At 39.9% G+C, this 17,757-nt stretch overlaps 4 protein-coding genes across 7 annotated transcripts; 2 read left to right on the top strand and 2 right to left on the bottom strand.

The window, feature by feature from the left end:
* Positions 1-1,294: 1,294 nt before the first annotated feature.
* LOC125011279 (UDP-glucuronic acid/UDP-N-acetylgalactosamine transporter-like) lies at positions 1,295-4,866 on the top strand. 2 transcript variants are annotated; one of them, XM_047590408.1, is made up of 13 exons: positions 1,298-1,644; positions 2,418-2,451; positions 2,536-2,622; positions 2,715-2,782; positions 2,866-2,937; positions 3,016-3,084; positions 3,175-3,277; positions 3,363-3,455; positions 3,543-3,610; positions 3,692-3,770; positions 3,858-3,940; positions 4,032-4,084; positions 4,169-4,866. In XM_047590408.1, the coding sequence occupies exons 1-13, from the start codon at positions 1,451-1,453 to the stop codon at positions 4,177-4,179; spliced, it is 1,014 nt and encodes a 337-aa protein (XP_047446364.1). In that variant the 5' UTR covers positions 1,298-1,450; the 3' UTR covers positions 4,180-4,866. The 2 variants fall into 2 exon arrangements, with proteins under 2 accessions (XP_047446363.1, XP_047446364.1); XM_047590407.1 differs by having other exon boundaries at positions 1,295-1,644; positions 4,032-4,866.
* Positions 4,708-13,123, bottom strand: mier1b (mesoderm induction early response 1b, transcriptional regulator). Of its 2 annotated transcripts, none has more exons than XM_047590402.1 (13): positions 13,001-13,123; positions 12,196-12,220; positions 11,427-11,575; positions 10,859-11,044; positions 9,969-10,098; positions 9,773-9,840; positions 9,281-9,353; positions 9,006-9,157; positions 8,816-8,897; positions 8,637-8,731; positions 8,214-8,260; positions 7,008-7,135; positions 4,708-6,551 (listed from the first exon to the last, which is right to left on the bottom strand). In XM_047590402.1, the coding sequence occupies exons 1-13, from the start codon at positions 13,007-13,009 to the stop codon at positions 6,199-6,201; spliced, it is 1,497 nt and encodes a 498-aa protein (XP_047446358.1). In that variant the 5' UTR covers positions 13,010-13,123; the 3' UTR covers positions 4,708-6,198. The 2 variants fall into 2 exon arrangements, with proteins under 2 accessions (XP_047446358.1, XP_047446357.1); XM_047590401.1 differs by having other exon boundaries at positions 8,214-8,341.
* A 1,865-nt stretch (positions 13,124-14,988) lies between these two features.
* Positions 14,989-15,575, top strand: LOC125011081 (relaxin-like). Its single transcript, XM_047590071.1, has 2 exons — positions 14,989-15,191; positions 15,309-15,575. The coding sequence occupies exons 1-2, from the start codon at positions 15,011-15,013 to the stop codon at positions 15,440-15,442; spliced, it is 315 nt and encodes a 104-aa protein (XP_047446027.1). The 5' UTR covers positions 14,989-15,010; the 3' UTR covers positions 15,443-15,575.
* Positions 15,576-17,434, bottom strand: dynlt5 (dynein light chain Tctex-type family member 5). Of its 2 annotated transcripts, none has more exons than XM_047590070.1 (5): positions 17,316-17,434; positions 16,852-16,985; positions 16,580-16,671; positions 16,023-16,147; positions 15,576-15,924 (listed from the first exon to the last, which is right to left on the bottom strand). In XM_047590070.1, exons 2-5 carry the CDS (start codon positions 16,962-16,964, stop codon positions 15,721-15,723), a joined length of 534 nt encoding a protein of 177 aa, XP_047446026.1. In that variant the 5' UTR covers positions 16,965-16,985; positions 17,316-17,434; the 3' UTR covers positions 15,576-15,720. The 2 variants fall into 2 exon arrangements, with proteins under 2 accessions (XP_047446026.1, XP_047446025.1); XM_047590069.1 differs by having other exon boundaries at positions 16,852-16,988; positions 17,316-17,425.
* Positions 17,435-17,757: the final 323 nt, after the last annotated feature.

Here is a 17,757-nt window from a genome sequence, read left to right on the forward strand (position 1 = left end):
CCATCGCCAAGACTGTCCTGCACTGATCTCTTGGACATTTAAATGAATACGATTAGTATGTCTCCATTAACATAGAGCAAAAACCACAAACTCTATCCTCAAAATGACCATAAACCTGAGGTTATCCTTTTGATACAACCGAATAAACACTTATTACTTATGACAGTGGAATCTGGTGGAGGGTTACAAAAATCGTGGTTATACATTTTGGTGCGTTCATTGGTAAGATTTTAGAGTAACCAGTCTTTTTGAAAAAGCAGAAAATTGAGCAAAAAAATAAAATAAAAAATTGTACTGTTATGTTTTTATTTAACATGACAATGTAACAAACATTATACAACATATAGTCATGCCAGCTCGTAAAGTGAATACACTGAACAAAATCTGGGAAGATGTAAGTAAATTAAAAAATAAAAATAGTCAATGAAAGTTTATCCAAGTCAATGTACATGCAAATTACTGTTGTCTAAATGTGCTTTTAATATCAGTATAATATAGGTTAATATCGGTATAATATAGTTTCTTCATATGTAGAATACCTTCAAATAATAAAGCATTTCATTCATCCATAAAGCTGGTTGATTTAGCTATGTCTGCTGCATTTGATTGCCATAACCTTAACTTTATAACTCAGAGTTATAGAAAGAGAAATGTAGCGCTTTTAGGTTTGAATATTCAACTTCCCTGTTGACCAGATTATCTGGAGCATCCTGCCATGATTACATGAGATGAGTGTCTCTATAACTGCACATAGCTGTTTCATGATATCTTTAACTTGAAGTGTATTGTTATACAGGTTACAGACTAAAAATAAAGACTTACCTAATTTGAAAACCAAACTAACCCACCTGCCCTTATATGAGGTCAACGATTGTACCTTTAAATCGGTTGAGTGGCGACCCCTGCTGACTGATGGGAAGCACGACAAAAATAACATTGGTCGCCCCATTATGCTTTACAAATATTTTCATGGCAACTTCTTCAGCCTTTAACAAACGGTCACTCGGACTGTTTGTGGATTTTAGGACCTCTGCACCGGAAACAGTGCACATCATCTTTGGTTTTGAACTTTTATTGAGAGTTTCCGGTAGAGGTCCACATATACCGTGCGCTGAACTTTTATCATCGAAAATCCATCATTAGTTCTTCTTTTTCGCGTTCGTCGCGTTTCTCTTTGTAGCCGTGAAGCACATGTATAGATCATAGACTGGTATAGACGCTTGAAAAGCAGAAGGCGGGTTGCAAGATATAGTTCTCTCGCCTTAAGTTAGTTTTAATAAGTGATTTTTAGTCATTAGGTACTCGGTCAGAATCTCGGAGCTCAGGAGGAATCCTCTGTCCCGGTCACCATGGTCACCATCCGGCCCCCGCACTCCATTTCCGCATTTAGGTTTACGTCTAAACGCGCGTGCGCAATAGAACTTGATCGGTGCTTCTTAGTTTGGAAATAATGGCCGCGCTCCACAAACGTCGGCGTGAGCCTGGCAGCAGACACCTGTCAGGTGGAGGGGCAGCCTCCAAAACAGAAAAGGAAACAGTCGGCGACACCTCTACTGTGTTCGTGAAGTTGTTAGCGGCGGGGTTTTACGGCGTCAGCTCCTTTCTCATCGTGGTGGTCAACAAAAGCGTCCTCACCAGCTACAGGTAAAAGTACAAAGTACAGGTTGGGAGGTGGGCTGATGCTCCCTGGAGAGATGGCAGGATGTTTGGACATTAAGTGTGGAAGCAGACAAACTCATGTCCACCGTCACTGTTAAATAGACACGTCATATTCCTCCCAGTGCGCCTCACACACTTAGAAATGTCCCTAAAACATTGTGCTAACAATAATAGTTTTACAGGTAAACCTGTGCAAGTAAGTTCAAACAACAGTTGCCCAACACAAGGTTCTGTAACTTTAATTTTAGAATAATGGAATTAAGTACAATACAGGTTTGATTTATAAGCAATAAACACACATGTTAACAGTTAATTACAGCCTGGTATGATGAAATAAAGTTTAATAGTACCTAAAAGGAAGTTCAGGTGTTACAATAGCAGGAGAAAACAGCAAAAATTCAGGTTAGATAGAAAAAAAGGACTAAGTAAATGTATAAATATGTAAAATGCAGTTATTGAAGTAGTGCACTTCACAACAAGTAATGCAACACGGCTTAGTGAGGTAGTGTCGTAGCAAACTGTTGGTAAAGATCCAGACAGTGAATCAAAGAAATCTCCTTTGAGTGGAACAGTCTGTGTGGACGGAGCAAGTCTGTCTGCAAACACACTGATATTAGATTCATATAATCCACATTTAAGTACAACAGTTACAGTGATAACTGCATGAAACTGCACACTGTGAGGACGCACATGAAAGGAGTAACTATCATGTATTCTCTGTTACTGAGTCACTAGTCTCGTGTGTTGTTGTTTTACAGATTCCCATCGTCGACATGTGTTGGTATCGGCCAAGTAAGCGTCTCTTAAGTTGAATTCTATCTTCTACTTGTTTATGTGAAGCCGTCAACCTGATGCACTACTTAAATAACTCTGCAGATGCTGGCTACTATAGTAGTCCTGAGGACTGGGAAGCTGTTGGGGGTTATTTCCTTTCCAGACATGGATCTGAGTATACCACGCAAGGTGAGGAGTGGACCGTTAGAGATCACGAAGCCGTTCTTATTTAAAAACCTGTGCTCGGATTTGAACGCATCACATGTGCTCTTTCTTTCCAGATGTTCCCGCTGCCTCTGTTGTACGTCGGGAATCAAATATCGGGATTGTTTGGGACGCAGCGACTCAAGTGAGAGCTTGTCAGCGTTAGGGTTACGGTTTCCTGAATATGACTCACGAAAAGCTGACCCACTGATTTTCCTCTCTTCTCAGTCTGCCCATGTTTACAGTCCTGAGGAGGTTCAGCATTCTCCTCACCATGGTGTTTGAGGGGCTGTTGCTGAAGTAGGTTTAGCTCCTCGTTTCCTCTGCACACTTTAACCAGAACGCAGCAGGTGAATCCTTTCCATCGTTTTCTTGCAGAAAGACTTTCTCAGCGTCCATTAAGATGACAGTGTTTACCATGATCCTCGGTGCTTTCATTGCTGCCAGGTGAGACGCCCGTACGTGTACAGACGCCGATGAGGCCGTGTGTGTCAAGTCATGTCTCATTGCGTTTCTTTTTTTTGTTTGTTTGTTTAGCGCTGACCTAGCCTTCGACCTCGAAGGATACATATTCATAATGCTGAACAATGTTCTGACGGCAGCCAGTGGTGCGTACGCGAAGCAGAAACTTGACTCCAAGGTGAGCAGCGTTCCAACACGGTATGATGTATGTAAGGAAGGAAGTACGTCTCTCTGACATGAAAAATTAACCGCTGTTTCCATAGGAACTGGGCAAATATGGGCTACTTTATTACAACGCTCTGATCATGATTTTCCCCACTGTGGCGTACGCTTACTACTCAGGGGACCTGCACGCGGTAAGCATGCTAACACATACTAGTACGTACGATCGCATGTGTGACGGTGTGAGTCAGCGCCACCTGTCTGTGTGTGTTTGGATGCAGGGGCTGGAGTATGACGGCTGGTCTGACCACCTGTTTGTTGTACAGTTCGTCCTCTCCTGTGTGATGGGGTAAAGTAGTGGTCCGTTCCCACGTTAGCGAACATCCCACAGCGCTGCTGTTGTCTAATTCTGTTCCTCTGTGTGGTGCAGCTTTGTGTTAATGTACTCCATCCTGCTGTGCACACAGTGCAACTCAGCACTCACCACCTCCATCGTAGGCTGCATTAAGGTAGAGCGCCGCCCACTGGTCCCTCGCTCTGTTGGCTCATTCAGTTAACGAATGCGCGCGTCGTGACTTTTTCTGCAACTCCCCTAGAATATCCTCGTGACGTACATTGGGATGGTGTTTGGTGGAGACTACATATTCACCTGGACTAACTTCGTCGGCCTGAACATCAGGTACACTGAGAAACACGCAGCAGTTAAACCACCGACCTTTATGTTTCTTTTCTGCCTCTGAGAACATTTTTGTCACGTTCGCTTCCCACAGCATCGCCGGGAGCCTGGTGTACTCCTACATCACCTTCACCCAGGAGCACACGAGTAAGAACAGCTGAATAACCTGAGTCCAGACCGCGAGCATGGTGCCATTTTAAACGGTTTTAATGTTTTCCTCAAATCTAACAGAAAAGCCGTAAATCGGGGAGCCCCTCTGCGACACTGAAGATCCAGCTGTTGGGGGTTTTACAAAAAGAACATTTTCTTTATTGTGAAGCTTTTCTATGATTTATTTAAAGTTATTATATGAGGCAATATTATTAACTTTTATATCAATTTTTTTTATAATTCTATTCCACTGATGATATTTTTATATACAATCAATGAAATTAACATAGAAATGTTTGACTGTTTTAATAAAAATGACCCATAAATCAAAGTACATGTTGTTTCATTAAAATAAACTCCCCGATGAGCCAAAATATAATGACCACCTGCCTAAAATTATGTTACCGTTCATTTTGACAAAATTGCCCTGACGGGTTGAGGCTTGGACTCCAGTAGGTCAGTCTTTGCTGCCAGCATGGCAACCATTAATAGTTAATAATAATAGTTACCATTTCACCTGGAGGTGGTCACAATGTTATGGCTGATCTGTGTAGTATCTTATATATTCAGTGTGAAGTGTTACTTTTTCTATTCGATTTTCCGACTCACAACAAGACAACTTAAAATCATTAATACATTTATTAAATATAGCGCATGTTATTCCATTGATAGCCAGTCCTGGAACACACCTTTATTCATGTCATCATTTACAGAGAAAAAACAAACACTGTCCAAAATTAAAAAAAAAAAAAAAAAAAAAATAGAAAGAAAAAAAAAGACTGGATCAACGTTATTTGAGAAAAATGTATCTTAATTTCTGAATTTAAGTTCAAAGCTGAAGTACAAAGTAAAACATTAAAGCATTAAGCTGAACAGCTACTGGACCAAAATAAGTTAAGGTCTCTCAGTTCACACTCTCGGGTCAACTGCTGGACGTCCACTGGTCTGAAGCCACTCATGACAGTAAGTACTGGTTGAAACGAAGCACTCTGAATAGGCAGGTTTGTTACAACCGAAAGGCAAGCAGCACACAGCAGCTTTTTCTGCAACAAACTTCAGATTGAGCAGGGCCACACAGGAATGGAAAGTACTGCCAAACAGCAAGAGAAAGAGGAATGGCTGCTTTTTTTTTATTACATCCATCTCAGAAACATATTCCAACAAAAAGCACAGCCTACGAGGAAGACCAGAAAATACAGAGATGAAAAGACAGTTATAAAAAAAATGTACCAGCTGCTCAAGGTAAGAAATCTATACAAACTTTACACAAACATTCTGTCTATTAAAAACGAAGCACTGACTATGAAAATCGAAAAATACAGAGATCTTCTACATGATGAGTTATGATAAAGGACATCACTGATGTCAGCTGCTTTACACAAACGAACCTGCAGGGCTCCGACCCGCTGGTTCATTCATCAGAATCAAACAAACAGCCGTCAAAGAGAAAGAGCTGAGGGAGTGAAGTTGTATTTCTGCTGGGTTCTGACACACCACCTCATCAATCCAGATGACAAACATACAATCAAAGTGCAACTACAGTGAGCTAGCGACAGCACCGACCTATTCCTTGTGGGGTTTTTTTGCCTACTTTGCATCTTTTCAGCAACTTAAGCACATAACTGTTAAAACGTCATCAAATCTTAAACAGCAGACAAATGGCTTTGAACAAAAATTACCCATCAGAGTTTTTTGTTAAAAAATATAAATATCTCTTGCGTAAAAAAATATCACGGGTGATTTATTTTCTCTTTATAAGTACAAGTAGAAAAAGGGAATTCTTGGCAAAAATTTCGTCAGTCTCCAAAAAAAGGGAATCGAGATGATGGGAGAAGGTGTTTTTGTTGGTTTTGTCTGCGGTACTTTGGGATGAGCTTGGTAGAGACAGTACATGGATGTGATGGGGGGCCTCCTGGAGGACCAGCTGCAGTTTGGTTGGCTGTGTTCTTCATGGTGTGATTCAGTGACTTATGACCTTCTTAAAGCGAGTCTTTGCTCTAACGGCGCTCACAGGTCAACAAGGGTTCATCGTCCTCTCCTATCGTTCCCCCACCCCACCGGTAGAGAACAACTGGTTTCACCCCACACCAGCGTCTGTTAGTCAACATTGTTCAGTCCTCCTTCGTTCTGGATGGTTCCACCTCGCTCTGACCCAAAGGCTCGGCCTCCGTCCTTAACCTCTTGGCCGGCCTGTCGTGTGTCACCGCTGCCGTGTCTTTGTGGTCTAGCAGAGGCTCCAGAGACCCATTTCTGTCATGGCTGGGAGCGGTGGGTTGGCTGCAACCATTGGAGTTGTTGTCTGAAACTGGAGGTGGAGGAGGAGGTGGAGGAGGAGGAGGAGCAGGAGGAGTTTCCGCTAAAGGATGGGAGGGACCGTTGGACTGAACTCCCTCGGGTTTGACTTGATTTGCTGGGGGCAACTGAGAACCCTCGACCGGGTGACTTGAGCTGTGGCTTGCAATACCTGTGGAGAAAAGACAAGTCTAAGTGTGTTTGCCATGTTTAGGAGACTTGATGGGTTCAAATTACAAAAACTACAGTAGTACCGATGCATTCAGGAACTGTTTCATCGGAAGATGTTGCTGCTAAAACTCTTAAATGATTTGACAACCACAAATAAAACTTTGATCACTTCCAGTGTAGCACAGAAGAGGTAGAACTATACAAACTGACATCTTTTATTCATTTGTGGGGGCTGACCCACGAAAGACCTTGTGAAATGAAAAATGTCTAATGTTAGTGAGTTTAGGTGAGGATAACACATTTTGTGTAATGTTGTACCTCATCCCAGACCAATGAAATGCAACATGTAAGCTGAATATGTATTACTTAGAGTTGTGGTTTAAATGTTGCAGTTTGAAGCCAGTAACCTAGAGTGTGTACTTCTAGTAGTGAAGGATCATAGCACTGATGAGCTCACCGTTCTGACTGCTGCTGTCTTCCCTCTCAGAGTGGCTGGTGCTGCTGCTGGAGGTGGTGGGAGGAGGCGACGTCGCCCTGCTGGATGTAGCGCTCTCCGTCTCATCCAATAATCTGTCCATGTAGTCTCTGATGAATCACAGCGGTACACAACACGTTACAATCAACCTCCACAACCTTCACATGGTTGAACACTAAGCAGGCAGATCTTTTCTCAGTGACTGCAGGTGGGCCCTACTACACCCAATGTACAATTCAAACAAGCCACTTAGTGACTTCAGATCCATCCTTTCAGACACTTATCAGCCATCATAGGGTTGACGACTTCTTCTTTACTGTTCTCACCAGGCAGAACATTAATGAATAACAGTGAAAAACTTTTTTGTTTCATTTATCTCCGCTTGACATAATTAGGTTTATGTGGTGCTCTGTGTTGAGGCTGCACAGCACATTAAACTCATCGTATCTCCTCACCGTCTTACTGGAGCCTTCAACAGAGGCAGCATTTGTTTCAAATAACAGAGTTGTTGGTTTTAATTTTGGAAGCTGTGGTTTGTAGGACTGTTAAATTGTGTTGTGCTGCACTGACACGTGGTTCTATTATTTTGACAAACCCATTTCTGTCAGTGGGCTTTACTAAATCATGGAGGTGTTTATGTATATTTATGGACTTTGCAACTTCACTACATTTCCAGACCCATTATGGACTCTCAAATGAATGTTAAAGCACAAGTAGTAACTGAAAGTTTTTTTTTTTTGCATTATTTAAAAATCACAGTTGATGTTTGGACATGATGAGTGATGACCCCATCTGTGAACCATACACGAGTCATAAGGTATCACTCCGAGTCCACTCACTCACTGGTTAGTGTGAGCACACCCTGAAACTCTGTGGTAATCCACCTGGGATATATTTGCAGGGAGATATGATTCTATGCAGGCGAATCAACTGTGATGAAGTGTGACCCAGTCGATCTTTTTGTTTTCTCTATATGGAAACGTTTTTGATTATCATCATAATTATTTAAAATATGCAGGTTTGATAAGTGTCTGCAAGGAAGGAGCCACCAGTGACTGACTAATCATAACAACCACACATAACAACTGACAACAAACCAAATGCATCAACCTAAAATGAAAATACACACATCAACAATATAAAAAGAATCATTTTAAATTAGCAATGTCCTTTTTGAAGAACACTTACGTGACACCAGGATGAAGGTTGTATTTCCTTTTCCCAAGTCTGGTTTGCTGTGCAAAGAAATCATAACGCTCAGACTTCTTCCACATGTAATAAAAGGCCACACATTCTCCTACAGACCTAGTTCTCACCTGAAAGATTTAATTCAGCAGACATGAAACGACCATTATTACCATCATCTGAAGAGATAGTGTCAGCACAAATTCAAATAAGAGACAAATCAAATTTGTTCTCGGGACTTTTGACACGGGTCAAATGACGTGCACATATTTGAACATTTTACAGAAAAATTTGATTTGTCTCAAAAAGCAACAAGGTTGAAAGTGAGCAGATTCCAATAGTGAACACATTGATAGATTTCAAATGAATGAATGGTACAAAAATAAAATTATGAAAATAATAAATATTTTTTAACAATTCTCTTACCTTGTTGGCCTGTATTAAATGAAAGTCTTTCCCATAAGCTTTGAGTCCTTGTTCAAAATTTCTACATTCCTCTTCAGTCCAGACAGATAGCTCCTCTGTCGCAGAGAGGACAAGTGTTAATATTTAGTTCAAGTCTTTTCAGTACAAAACTCAAAGGACCCAAGTAAATGACTGCTTACCTCTGGCTGCTTTTACATTAAACCTTAGTCTTCTTAAAGCTTCCTCTGTGTCAAAATCACATTTCACCAGTTCATACAACGCCTACAGGGAAACGGTCAGATAAGTTTAGATCAGTCAGATACACACACGTGACAAACACTGATCAAGCTTTGTGTGATTCATTACAAGTCACAGGTGTGTTGCCCTCACCTGTTCGTTGTCTTTGATATGGGATCCTTCTGGGATTGCATCTACTCCCTTCTCATCTCCTGTCCGCCTCGATGCCTCCGTCAAGAACTCCACAACTTTGCCTTCAGGAAGACACTCAGGGTTCCACAACAACTGGTCATCGTTTTCATAAACTACAAAACAAGTTAAAAAAAAAAAGCGGATCAACACCATTTTCCGTTGATTCGGATCCGCACAGACATGTAACAGCTTTAATATGGAGACGCTGACAGGAAGATGAAAAACAGCAGGCTTACCTTTTTCGTTGTCTTTGTATTTACACAAACCAACAGGAGTTTCTGCTTGATACATGGAACCCACCATAATCTCCTGTTTGGGAGAAACAAACATTGTTTGGATTGAGCATGGACAGTTTGAATGTTTATTTATTAGCAATACAAAACCTAGTTGACACATTCTTCTGTTGCAAACTTTTGTTTGACTGCTCTAAGAAAACATTTTCTCCATTTGGAAAGGTTAGTATAGTATTTTTGCAGTTGATGCACTATATATAATTTAGAAAGTCATTATCTGTTACAGTGACAACCAAATGTGCTTATTGTGTATTTATAAGAACCTACGCCATTAGTCAAACATAAAAACTGACATAAATAATAGAGGGGTCTGTATGCAGATTCCTCTACTATTTGCTTAAATGCATTTAAGACAAACCATTAGTTTAAGTCTGTCAAATCTTCAACTGTGTCATCATCTGAGATCTGCAATGGTCAGATAAATAAAGTTCTTACCTTTTTCCAGTCTTCAGATGGAACATAATCCTCATCTTCATCTGACTCCTCCTCTGCATCATTACTACCTGAAACACAATGTGGCATCTACTTAGCCTGCAAAATCTAAAAAAAAATCTTTTGTTCTATTTAATATAATAATTAACAAACAAAATGAAAGACGAGAAAGGAAACACATTAAGAGGTCAGCACATACTTTCAAAGTACTTGAGTCTCTGGGGGCGGATGAGTTCTGCTGTACCGAGTGACCTGACTGAGCGTGTGCGGCCCTCAGAGTTTACCTGGGCCTCACCCCCCTGTCCTGACAAGTTCTTAACATCCTCACCCTGAAAACACACAAGTTTGAACAATTATGAACAATGATTCAGAACAGTGATGATAAAATTGGGCTGATGCCACTTGGTGATTTTACTGACTGACAACTGAAAACAAAACTTAAAATTGCTCTGTTCTTTGATGTAAAGCAACTCATTTGTGCTCCTTTTTCCACCTACAAGTCCTGACAAGTGCACGATGCAGTCTAACCAAACCAATGCATTAATTTTCCACATGCCTTCAGCTACTGTGTACATTAAGGTCCACAGTGTAACTTCAACTTTAGAACTACACAAATTAATTACAGTTTGCACATCTACATTTTTGTCAACACTGAGGATACAGCAAACTCCCAACAGGGACCGGGACTAAGTGCTCATAGTGACCAGCATCTTGTGTAGCAGAGGAGTTCCAGTTAAAAGATGCAGTTTACTTAACGTATACCTTAAGCCAAATAATAACTAGACAGTATCTGTCCAGGTTAACTCCCACGGACCAAGGAAAGAGCAACCAAACCTTCAGAAGTCATGCTGGAGACCTTTCTGAAAAAGTGCAGGCGTGCAGACGTAGTGGTTTGGACCACAGAGCATACTATACCAAATAGTCTCACAAAGTTTGAGACAAATACAAATGACATTACACCTTTGGCTGGCAAAGAGAAAAACACAAAATTTTGCCCAATCCGAGCTGAAAATACACAGAACCAACAAACTATGACTTTATGGAAACCATTTCACTGTTACTCACTGAAACCCTTGAACACCAACATACCTCATTTCTTTTCAGCTCGCCGGTGCTTCTGCTGCTTTCATCATTGTCAAGGTCCTCCTCTTCGTCCTCTTCCTCATCATCATCCTCTTCCTCTGGTTCTTCTTCCTCCTCTTCATCCTCTTCTGCTGGTGATCTGCCACCGTAACCGTAGAGACTCAACAGCTCATTAATGGGCATCTCTCCCTCCTGTGAAAAGCAAAGTGAAACAGATTGATGCTGAGTCTTCTCTGTGCAACACTTAGATTTAATGTTAGTTCTTGATACAAGGGAAAAGACCCGGGGCATTATATTTCATCTCAAAACAAACTGTCCAGACCATACAATTTTCAACAGCCTGAGTTGGTTGAGGCTTTGTAAAGCCTTCTGTTCTTTAAACATTTGCTTGTCAGTCACAAACCACAATATAATGTTTGCGTGTGCAAGCTGTAAACCATCCGAGTCCGACCGAGAGCTGTTAAATAGTTGGAAGGAGCATTTTTTAAAGAAAAAAATCTTCGCCCTTATTCAAAATCCTCTTTTTTTTTTTTAAAAAAACAAATCAAAGATGAGTTAAAAGCCTGACACTAACCCGTGCAAGATCTTCAATTTCATTGGCGTTGGTCTCATCAGCAGCCTCTAACAGTTCCTCTTCCTCCAGGGTGCGTTCATCATCATAGTCATGGACAAGCATGTCCGCTGTTAGGTCAAAATCATGGTCATCGGAACCGGCTGAACCTCCTAGAAAATGAAACCAGAAAAACTTTATGTTCCAAACTTAGAATGATGTTATGACTGAATTTTAATGAGGGAAATTGGATTTATTTTGAAAAAAGTTCCAGTCAGTCAGTATCTTTATTTAAATAAATATATCGAAATGTTATTTTATATTTACAAACTTAATTTAAATTTAACATTGGTTTCAATCTGGGGAAATTGGTACCACCAAAATACTTCAATACATTAATGCACAAATCCCTCTTTTAATCCTACCACTACCACTAAGTTTAACTGAATCTAGTGATTATTTACAGCACTTCTTATACTGGTCTAATACAGTCAATGATATTATCAAGACTGACACAATAAACACAATTACTGACTGTTGTCATATGCATTTGTTACAATATACATATATAATCTTATGTTCCATCCCCTACATTAATCTTTAAATTGTATATATATATAGTTTTATTTTATGTAAATAATCCTTACTGAAATTATGTTTTACCCCTGTTAAGAAATATTTACTTTTTTTTTTCTTATTCAAGCATTAAACTGACTATATATTGTGGAAGTTTGGACAACAGATTTCAGGCAAATGTTATTTATCCACAAAACTACAGACAGATTTAAGTTACCTGGGCTCGAGTTCCCGAGGGAGGGCTGGAAAACAGAAAAAAAAAGAGGGACATTCATAAACTTGGTTGAAAGCCTCGGACGCAAATACCTTATTAGATGTAGCGTTTCACATCTGTACAGAGGCTGAGATGCTAAAGCTAAACACACAGGGGCTTATAAAAGGGAGCTCGGAAAGCGCGCCCCCGACCTTGTGTCCTAAACGCTGCTGGCAGTTCAACAAGAAAAGAAACAAAGAATACTGTTCATGCGGGACTATTTGGATAGCATGTTAGTAGGGAAAACATTTTAGGTTCCGCGAGGTTTATCGCGTGTATTCAACCAGTTGCCCTTAACATGAAAGAGCGTACCGGTTACATTTTCTCAACTCGCTAACTTACATTACAAGTTGCAAGCTAGTTAATTCTCCTTTATATATTCGCGCTAACGCGTCTAAGTTGAGCTTGGTGTTCGCAGCCTGTAAATAATCACTCAAAAAAGCACGTGGTACATTTGTAACCATGAATTGTGCACTACATGTCCGTTTGAAAGCGTTAACATGCATAGTTAAGTGTTCTTAAATAAAACCGCGTAACATCGCTAACGCCGCAGCTACCTTCCGTCCGGCTAGCGAAGCTAACGTTAGCAAAAGCCGAAGTTTACAAACACGCTTCAGTGTAAAAATGGCTGTTATGTAGCAACGCAAACAGCTGATATTTAATTTCATGTACCAAAGCTTTAACATAGATGCGGTGTATACATTCGACTGGACTAACTATGGTGCCGTATAGATTTATTTTTTTCCGAATATTTATTTCACTTTCTTACCTCCGCCATGTTTGCAATCCTGCAGGGTCACGTCAGGGGTCAGCGTCAGTTCCCGGATGTAGAGTCCCGCCCACCTGCAGTATGGAGAACACGGACATCTCCCTCCAAATGATCAAACTTTACGGATACAAGCGCATCGTGACTAATATTGAATATCCGTTAGTTTTTTTGATCTCATCCAAATAAACCGAATTAAACTCAGTAGCAGCTGTAAAATTAATTATTTGAGAGGAATGGTGTGTGAGCAATGTGTGAAATTGTGAAACCGTGAAACCTTTTCTTTCATGTTGACTAAACAGAATATATGTCAGTGGAGCTGATTTCCCATTCACAAGACACCTGTAGCAGAGGAAACACTGTCTAATTTTGATCCATGAGCTGGAACAAATCCCAAAAAAGAGCTCTTTCACAGCATAAAAAAATAAATACATAAAGTCAATATGTTAAATTCATAACAATGTGATATTCCAGGAAGACTTCATTCAAAGTTTTTTTTTTTTTTTGTAGTTTCTGTAGCATCGTGTGTGCACAGACACTATAATCCACAACATTACTACATGTGACAATTCAAACATGCTATCAACTCTCAGTAGATGTTTTTAGGCTTCTTGTCACAGAAAGGAATGCACAGCTGTTACTAATATCATAAATGATAGCTGATAAGGTGTTGATATGCAGGATGTACACAGTTGTGGCATGCAATGGATGCCTTTAAACGATTCTGTATAGTGAATGTAGTAATTCTACCAACAACATATCACACAGGGTTTTGAACTTTTTTGTGCAATTTTAACTGTGTCAATGATCCCAGTGATGGCAGGTGACTACTTACCAGTATATTGGAGAGGGGGACAGACCACAATAACTAGAAATATAGTTGAGCCCATGGTAGAGACATAAGAGTTGCAAATGTAATTTAGGTTCTATGGCTGATGGTCCAGAAGAATTAGCCTAGGAAGTGCCCCCCAAAAAAGGTCAGAGTTGAGATTACAGGCTAAAAAGAGAGATTGAAAATGGACTAAAGTCAAACAAAGTCTTTTTGTCTTGAACACTGAGAGAAGACAAAGATCTGGGGCTGTAGGCAAAATTCATAAATACACATCACAACACAATTTGTGTAACAAATACACTGGCTGTTAATGGTCTTAACAAATGTTGTTTTAAAAAAAGACAAAAAGCAGTTCAGTTGTTTCAAGTTGTTTTGTTGAAACTGTTTGCTCAACATGTTAATGCAGATATATCCCCTTCTTTCTTGAGTCTGTTTGTTCATGGAAAATGAAACGTGATTCATATAGATTAGGAATTAATGATATTTAATCATGATTAATCGAAATTAATCACAACAACCCTGTGATTAATCTGATTAAAAAATTTTAATTATTCGACAGCCCTAATATATATATATATATATATATATATATACATATATATATGAATCAACTGTTTAAGTGAAATATGATATAAAGACATATATATTTATATATTTATAGATGCCCCAACAATGATCAATGATTACTTCAAGGTCAACATACTATATAACTGTGTTATTTTATAACACATTTTGATTTCACAAAAAGTGTACCGGTAATTGCAACTGCCCTTATTTGGAGTCACTGATTTATGCCCATGATAATAGTCATACAGGCCACTATGTTGCTATGTAAAGAGCAATCACCTTTGTTTGTCATAGGGCAGATATCTCAAGAGACCCATTAGGAAACACTTTGCTAAATCCATGGCAATAAAAACTCTGCAGTTCAGACATAAAAGAGCAATTCTTTATCTTTATCGCTATCTCATTTACGTAATTGTTGTCAATCAGTGATCTTCGCAATGGTCGGGATTCCCACACATATCTCGGAACGCCAGATTGACATCCGTTCATAAAAGCAGGTGATGGTTACAAAAGATAACACTTGGCATTTGCACAGGAAGTATCTGAAGGAGGCTCACTGGAGATGCTACATATAAGGGTCGATCAGGGGAGGTATTGTCCTCAGAATAAACAACATGAGATCCTTACCCTTGTTTGCCATGCTGCTGTGCATGCTGTGTGCAGCACACGTTCAGGCACAAGATAGCAAAAACCCATTGAGGCTGTGTGGTCGAGCGCTTCTTCGGGCGGTGGTGTACACGTGTGGAGGATCCAGGTGGAGAAGACAGATGGGAGAGCAGGAGATTTTACCAAATGGTCAGTACACAGTCACTTGAATTTGCCTTAAGAACTTCGGTTGTAATATCCCATTTCTAAACTGTAGATTTCAAAATAACTGACTTGTAATAAATGATGGTTGGTGTCTTTTGGCAGTCAACAAAGAGCCAGACCTCAAGATGAGAAATGTGCAAGCGTTCGATCGTCATTGGCGGGACCAAAGCCACGCTCTAATGACAGAGTGCTGTCAACAGGGCTGTCGAAGGAGCGACCTCATCATGCTCTGCTAGAGGAATGACGCCTTTTTGGGGATCATCAGTCTGACATTCATAAGTTAAAATATAACCTGTAGAACGCTGTTAGGATGTTGTGATTTCATTTTCCACGCTAGCAAAAATAATAAAAAAATAATAACACCGTGAATTGTGGTTAAAAATTCTTGTTGTGTCACTTTGTACAGAAAGAAGATAAAGCAGATTTTAACAGCAGAATTCTCCTCATAACTGTGGGAAAAACTTCAGTAATTTTCTTTTCTCATTTTTATCAGCACTCATGCATTGTCTGTGTATCACTCAAAGTAAACAGCGTAGACAGTTGCCACACCATAAAGAGAGCTGTTCTTGAAGGAGTAGGAGGCGAAGGTGTCATTAGATGCGTCCCACAGACAGCGGCTGCTGATCTGCATGCTTTGCCCGGTGAGCTGGCCGATGTGGACCAGGACGACAATTTTATATCTGGGGATCATTAGGTCCTTCACACGGGCTCTTATCACCTGGGAGAACGATGAGAAGGATCAAAAGCAGGAAATTCAAACGTCCTCAGAGAGAGCTACATGGATGCAAAGGGAAGAGTTGAGTATTTTTTATTTACCTCACATATTGTCTTTGTCATTTTTTGAGACCATTCTACTTCATATTTCTCCTCTTGGAGGTAACTGGTAAGAACATCCTTCAGTATGTCTGTGACAGCAGGGACAGGGAAGCGTTGGTATGGTTCTGGGGTCCAAAGAACAAAAACAAAAATGTGTCAGTAATAACATCGACTTCTTATATGAAGCTTTGGGTAGTAGTCTAAAATCGCTGAATGATAAAACAAGGAAAAGACATTGATGCAGACCTTGAATGAAGATATACTCATAAAATTAATTAAAACGGCATTAAAATGTTATATATTTTACCATTACATTTCCTTATTCTCCATGAGTACATACTTTGGTAGGCATAATTTAATTAATTTATTGTCACTGCAAAACTTTACGTGTGATGCCCAAATTCAATGAATTCTAGTCAGAGTTTGAAATTTAAGATGCACAGAAACCCTGTGAGTCTACATCCAACTAGAATTAGTGTTTTATTGAACTGTTAGATGCAGGATTGATGACAATGCTGTGGTTCATGGTCTTTCCATTAAGGCAAACGTTATCTCACCCATCTGGTAGGTGTTTTCCATCGTTATCGTGATCCGAGTGTTGTCATCCTGGTGCCCAAGTTCATCAATACATGACACAGTACTTATCGAGCTGAAAGACATGAACATACGCACTGTGGCTCCAAGTAAACCATTTAAACCGTGCAGTGTGTACGACTTTTCAATACTGTTTAGGGAATTCTCTCTGAATAGCAGTCATAAAGTACGGCAGCTTTGAATAATAATGATACAAAGTGGATACAGGCCCATGTTGTCTGCCCAGTCTACTCACTCCTTTGTCCTTCCAGTTGGGTCTTTGCCTCTGGTCCCATGGCTTCCGTCTGAGGAAATCTTTCCTGTCTTCTTCTCTTTTTTTTGTAGTTTTTCTTTAGGCTGATCAGACATGACAGCTTCTGTGTCCTTTAGCTTGTGTGATGTTCAAGAGCATTTTTATTTTTACTAATATCAAAATACATGCAGTTGTATATAATGAACTTCTATGGCACTGTGTGTTTTGCTTTAGGCACTAAAAGTAAAATAAGAGTTCATTTTGTCCCCTGTATAACAAAGGCAAAGCCAAGTAACTAAAACGTTTACACAATACTTTGTGCTATATTATTGCAATGCTCCATGAAAACAAAAAAACAAAACTTAAAACTAGCTTCGAGGTTAAACTTGTGGGGTAATAATTTACAGTTAGGTTTAACTAGATAAAGAGTAGAGGCTTAGTAAATCAAAAGCAGAGACATTACTTACTAAAATGTGTCCTCCAGAAATATCACCGAGTCCAATATAACACGTTTTTACCGATTTCAGAACCTCTGAAGTCAAGCAGAACCAAGGGGAGCTTGGCGTTGTCACGGCAACCAAGGACCGCCCGCCAGCGAGTCGGTGGGCGGGGTTTGCGTATGCTGAGGCTTCCCTTTCAAAGTATCGCGAGAAAACAGAACCCCTGCTACAGTACTGCTAAGAGGTCCAATTGTCATGGCTAATCATGAGCCTCACGTGTTCCATGTCTGCTGCATATTATGGGGGCATGTTTATTTGATTATGAGGTTATTTATCCTATGTAGTAACCCAAATTAGGTGTCTTTCGGTAGTTCATTTATTTTGCTCTCTATCAATAGGATAGAGAGGCTATGTTTGAATTTTTCACAACATTTCAAACCTTCATAAATGGTTTTCACGGATGCTCTTG

The sequence above is a fragment of the Mugil cephalus genome, chromosome 7 (assembly GCF_022458985.1).
Source record: "Mugil cephalus isolate CIBA_MC_2020 chromosome 7, CIBA_Mcephalus_1.1, whole genome shotgun sequence".
Classification (NCBI taxonomy): Eukaryota; Metazoa; Chordata; class Actinopteri; order Mugiliformes; family Mugilidae; genus Mugil; species Mugil cephalus.

Bases quoted from the DNA above. Each gene is read 5' to 3' on its own strand.
- LOC125011081 (XM_047590071.1), top strand. From the start codon at position 15,011: ATGAGATCCTTACCCTTGTTTGCCATGCTGCTGTGCATGCTGTGTGCA. The intron at 15,192-15,308 runs GTCAGTACACAG...GTCTTTTGGCAG, and splicing joins GCAGGAGATTTTACCAAATG to TCAACAAAGAGCCAGACCTC.
- mier1b (XM_047590401.1), bottom strand. The intron at 11,576-12,195 runs GTAACTTAAATC...TTCATTTTCTAG, and splicing joins CCTCGGGAACTCGAGCCCAG to GAGGTTCAGCCGGTTCCGAT. The intron at 8,342-8,636 runs GTAAGAGAATTG...TAAATCTTTCAG, and splicing joins ATTTAATACAGGCCAACAAG to GTGAGAACTAGGTCTGTAGG.
- LOC125011279 (XM_047590407.1), top strand. From the start codon at position 1,451: ATGGCCGCGCTCCACAAACGTCGGCGTGAGCCTGGCAGCAGACACCTG. The intron at 2,938-3,015 runs GTAGGTTTAGCT...GTTTTCTTGCAG, and splicing joins TTTGAGGGGCTGTTGCTGAA to AAAGACTTTCTCAGCGTCCA. The intron at 3,771-3,857 runs GTAGAGCGCCGC...CAACTCCCCTAG, and splicing joins CCATCGTAGGCTGCATTAAG to AATATCCTCGTGACGTACAT.
- dynlt5 (XM_047590070.1), bottom strand. From the start codon at position 16,964: ATGTCTGATCAGCCTAAAGAAAAACTACAAAAAAAAGAGAAGAAGACA. The intron at 16,148-16,579 runs GTGAGATAACGT...TTTGGACCCCAG, and splicing joins GGAAAACACCTACCAGATGG to AACCATACCAACGCTTCCCT. The intron at 15,925-16,022 runs GTAAATAAAAAA...TCGTTCTCCCAG, and splicing joins TGACAAAGACAATATGTGAG to GTGATAAGAGCCCGTGTGAA.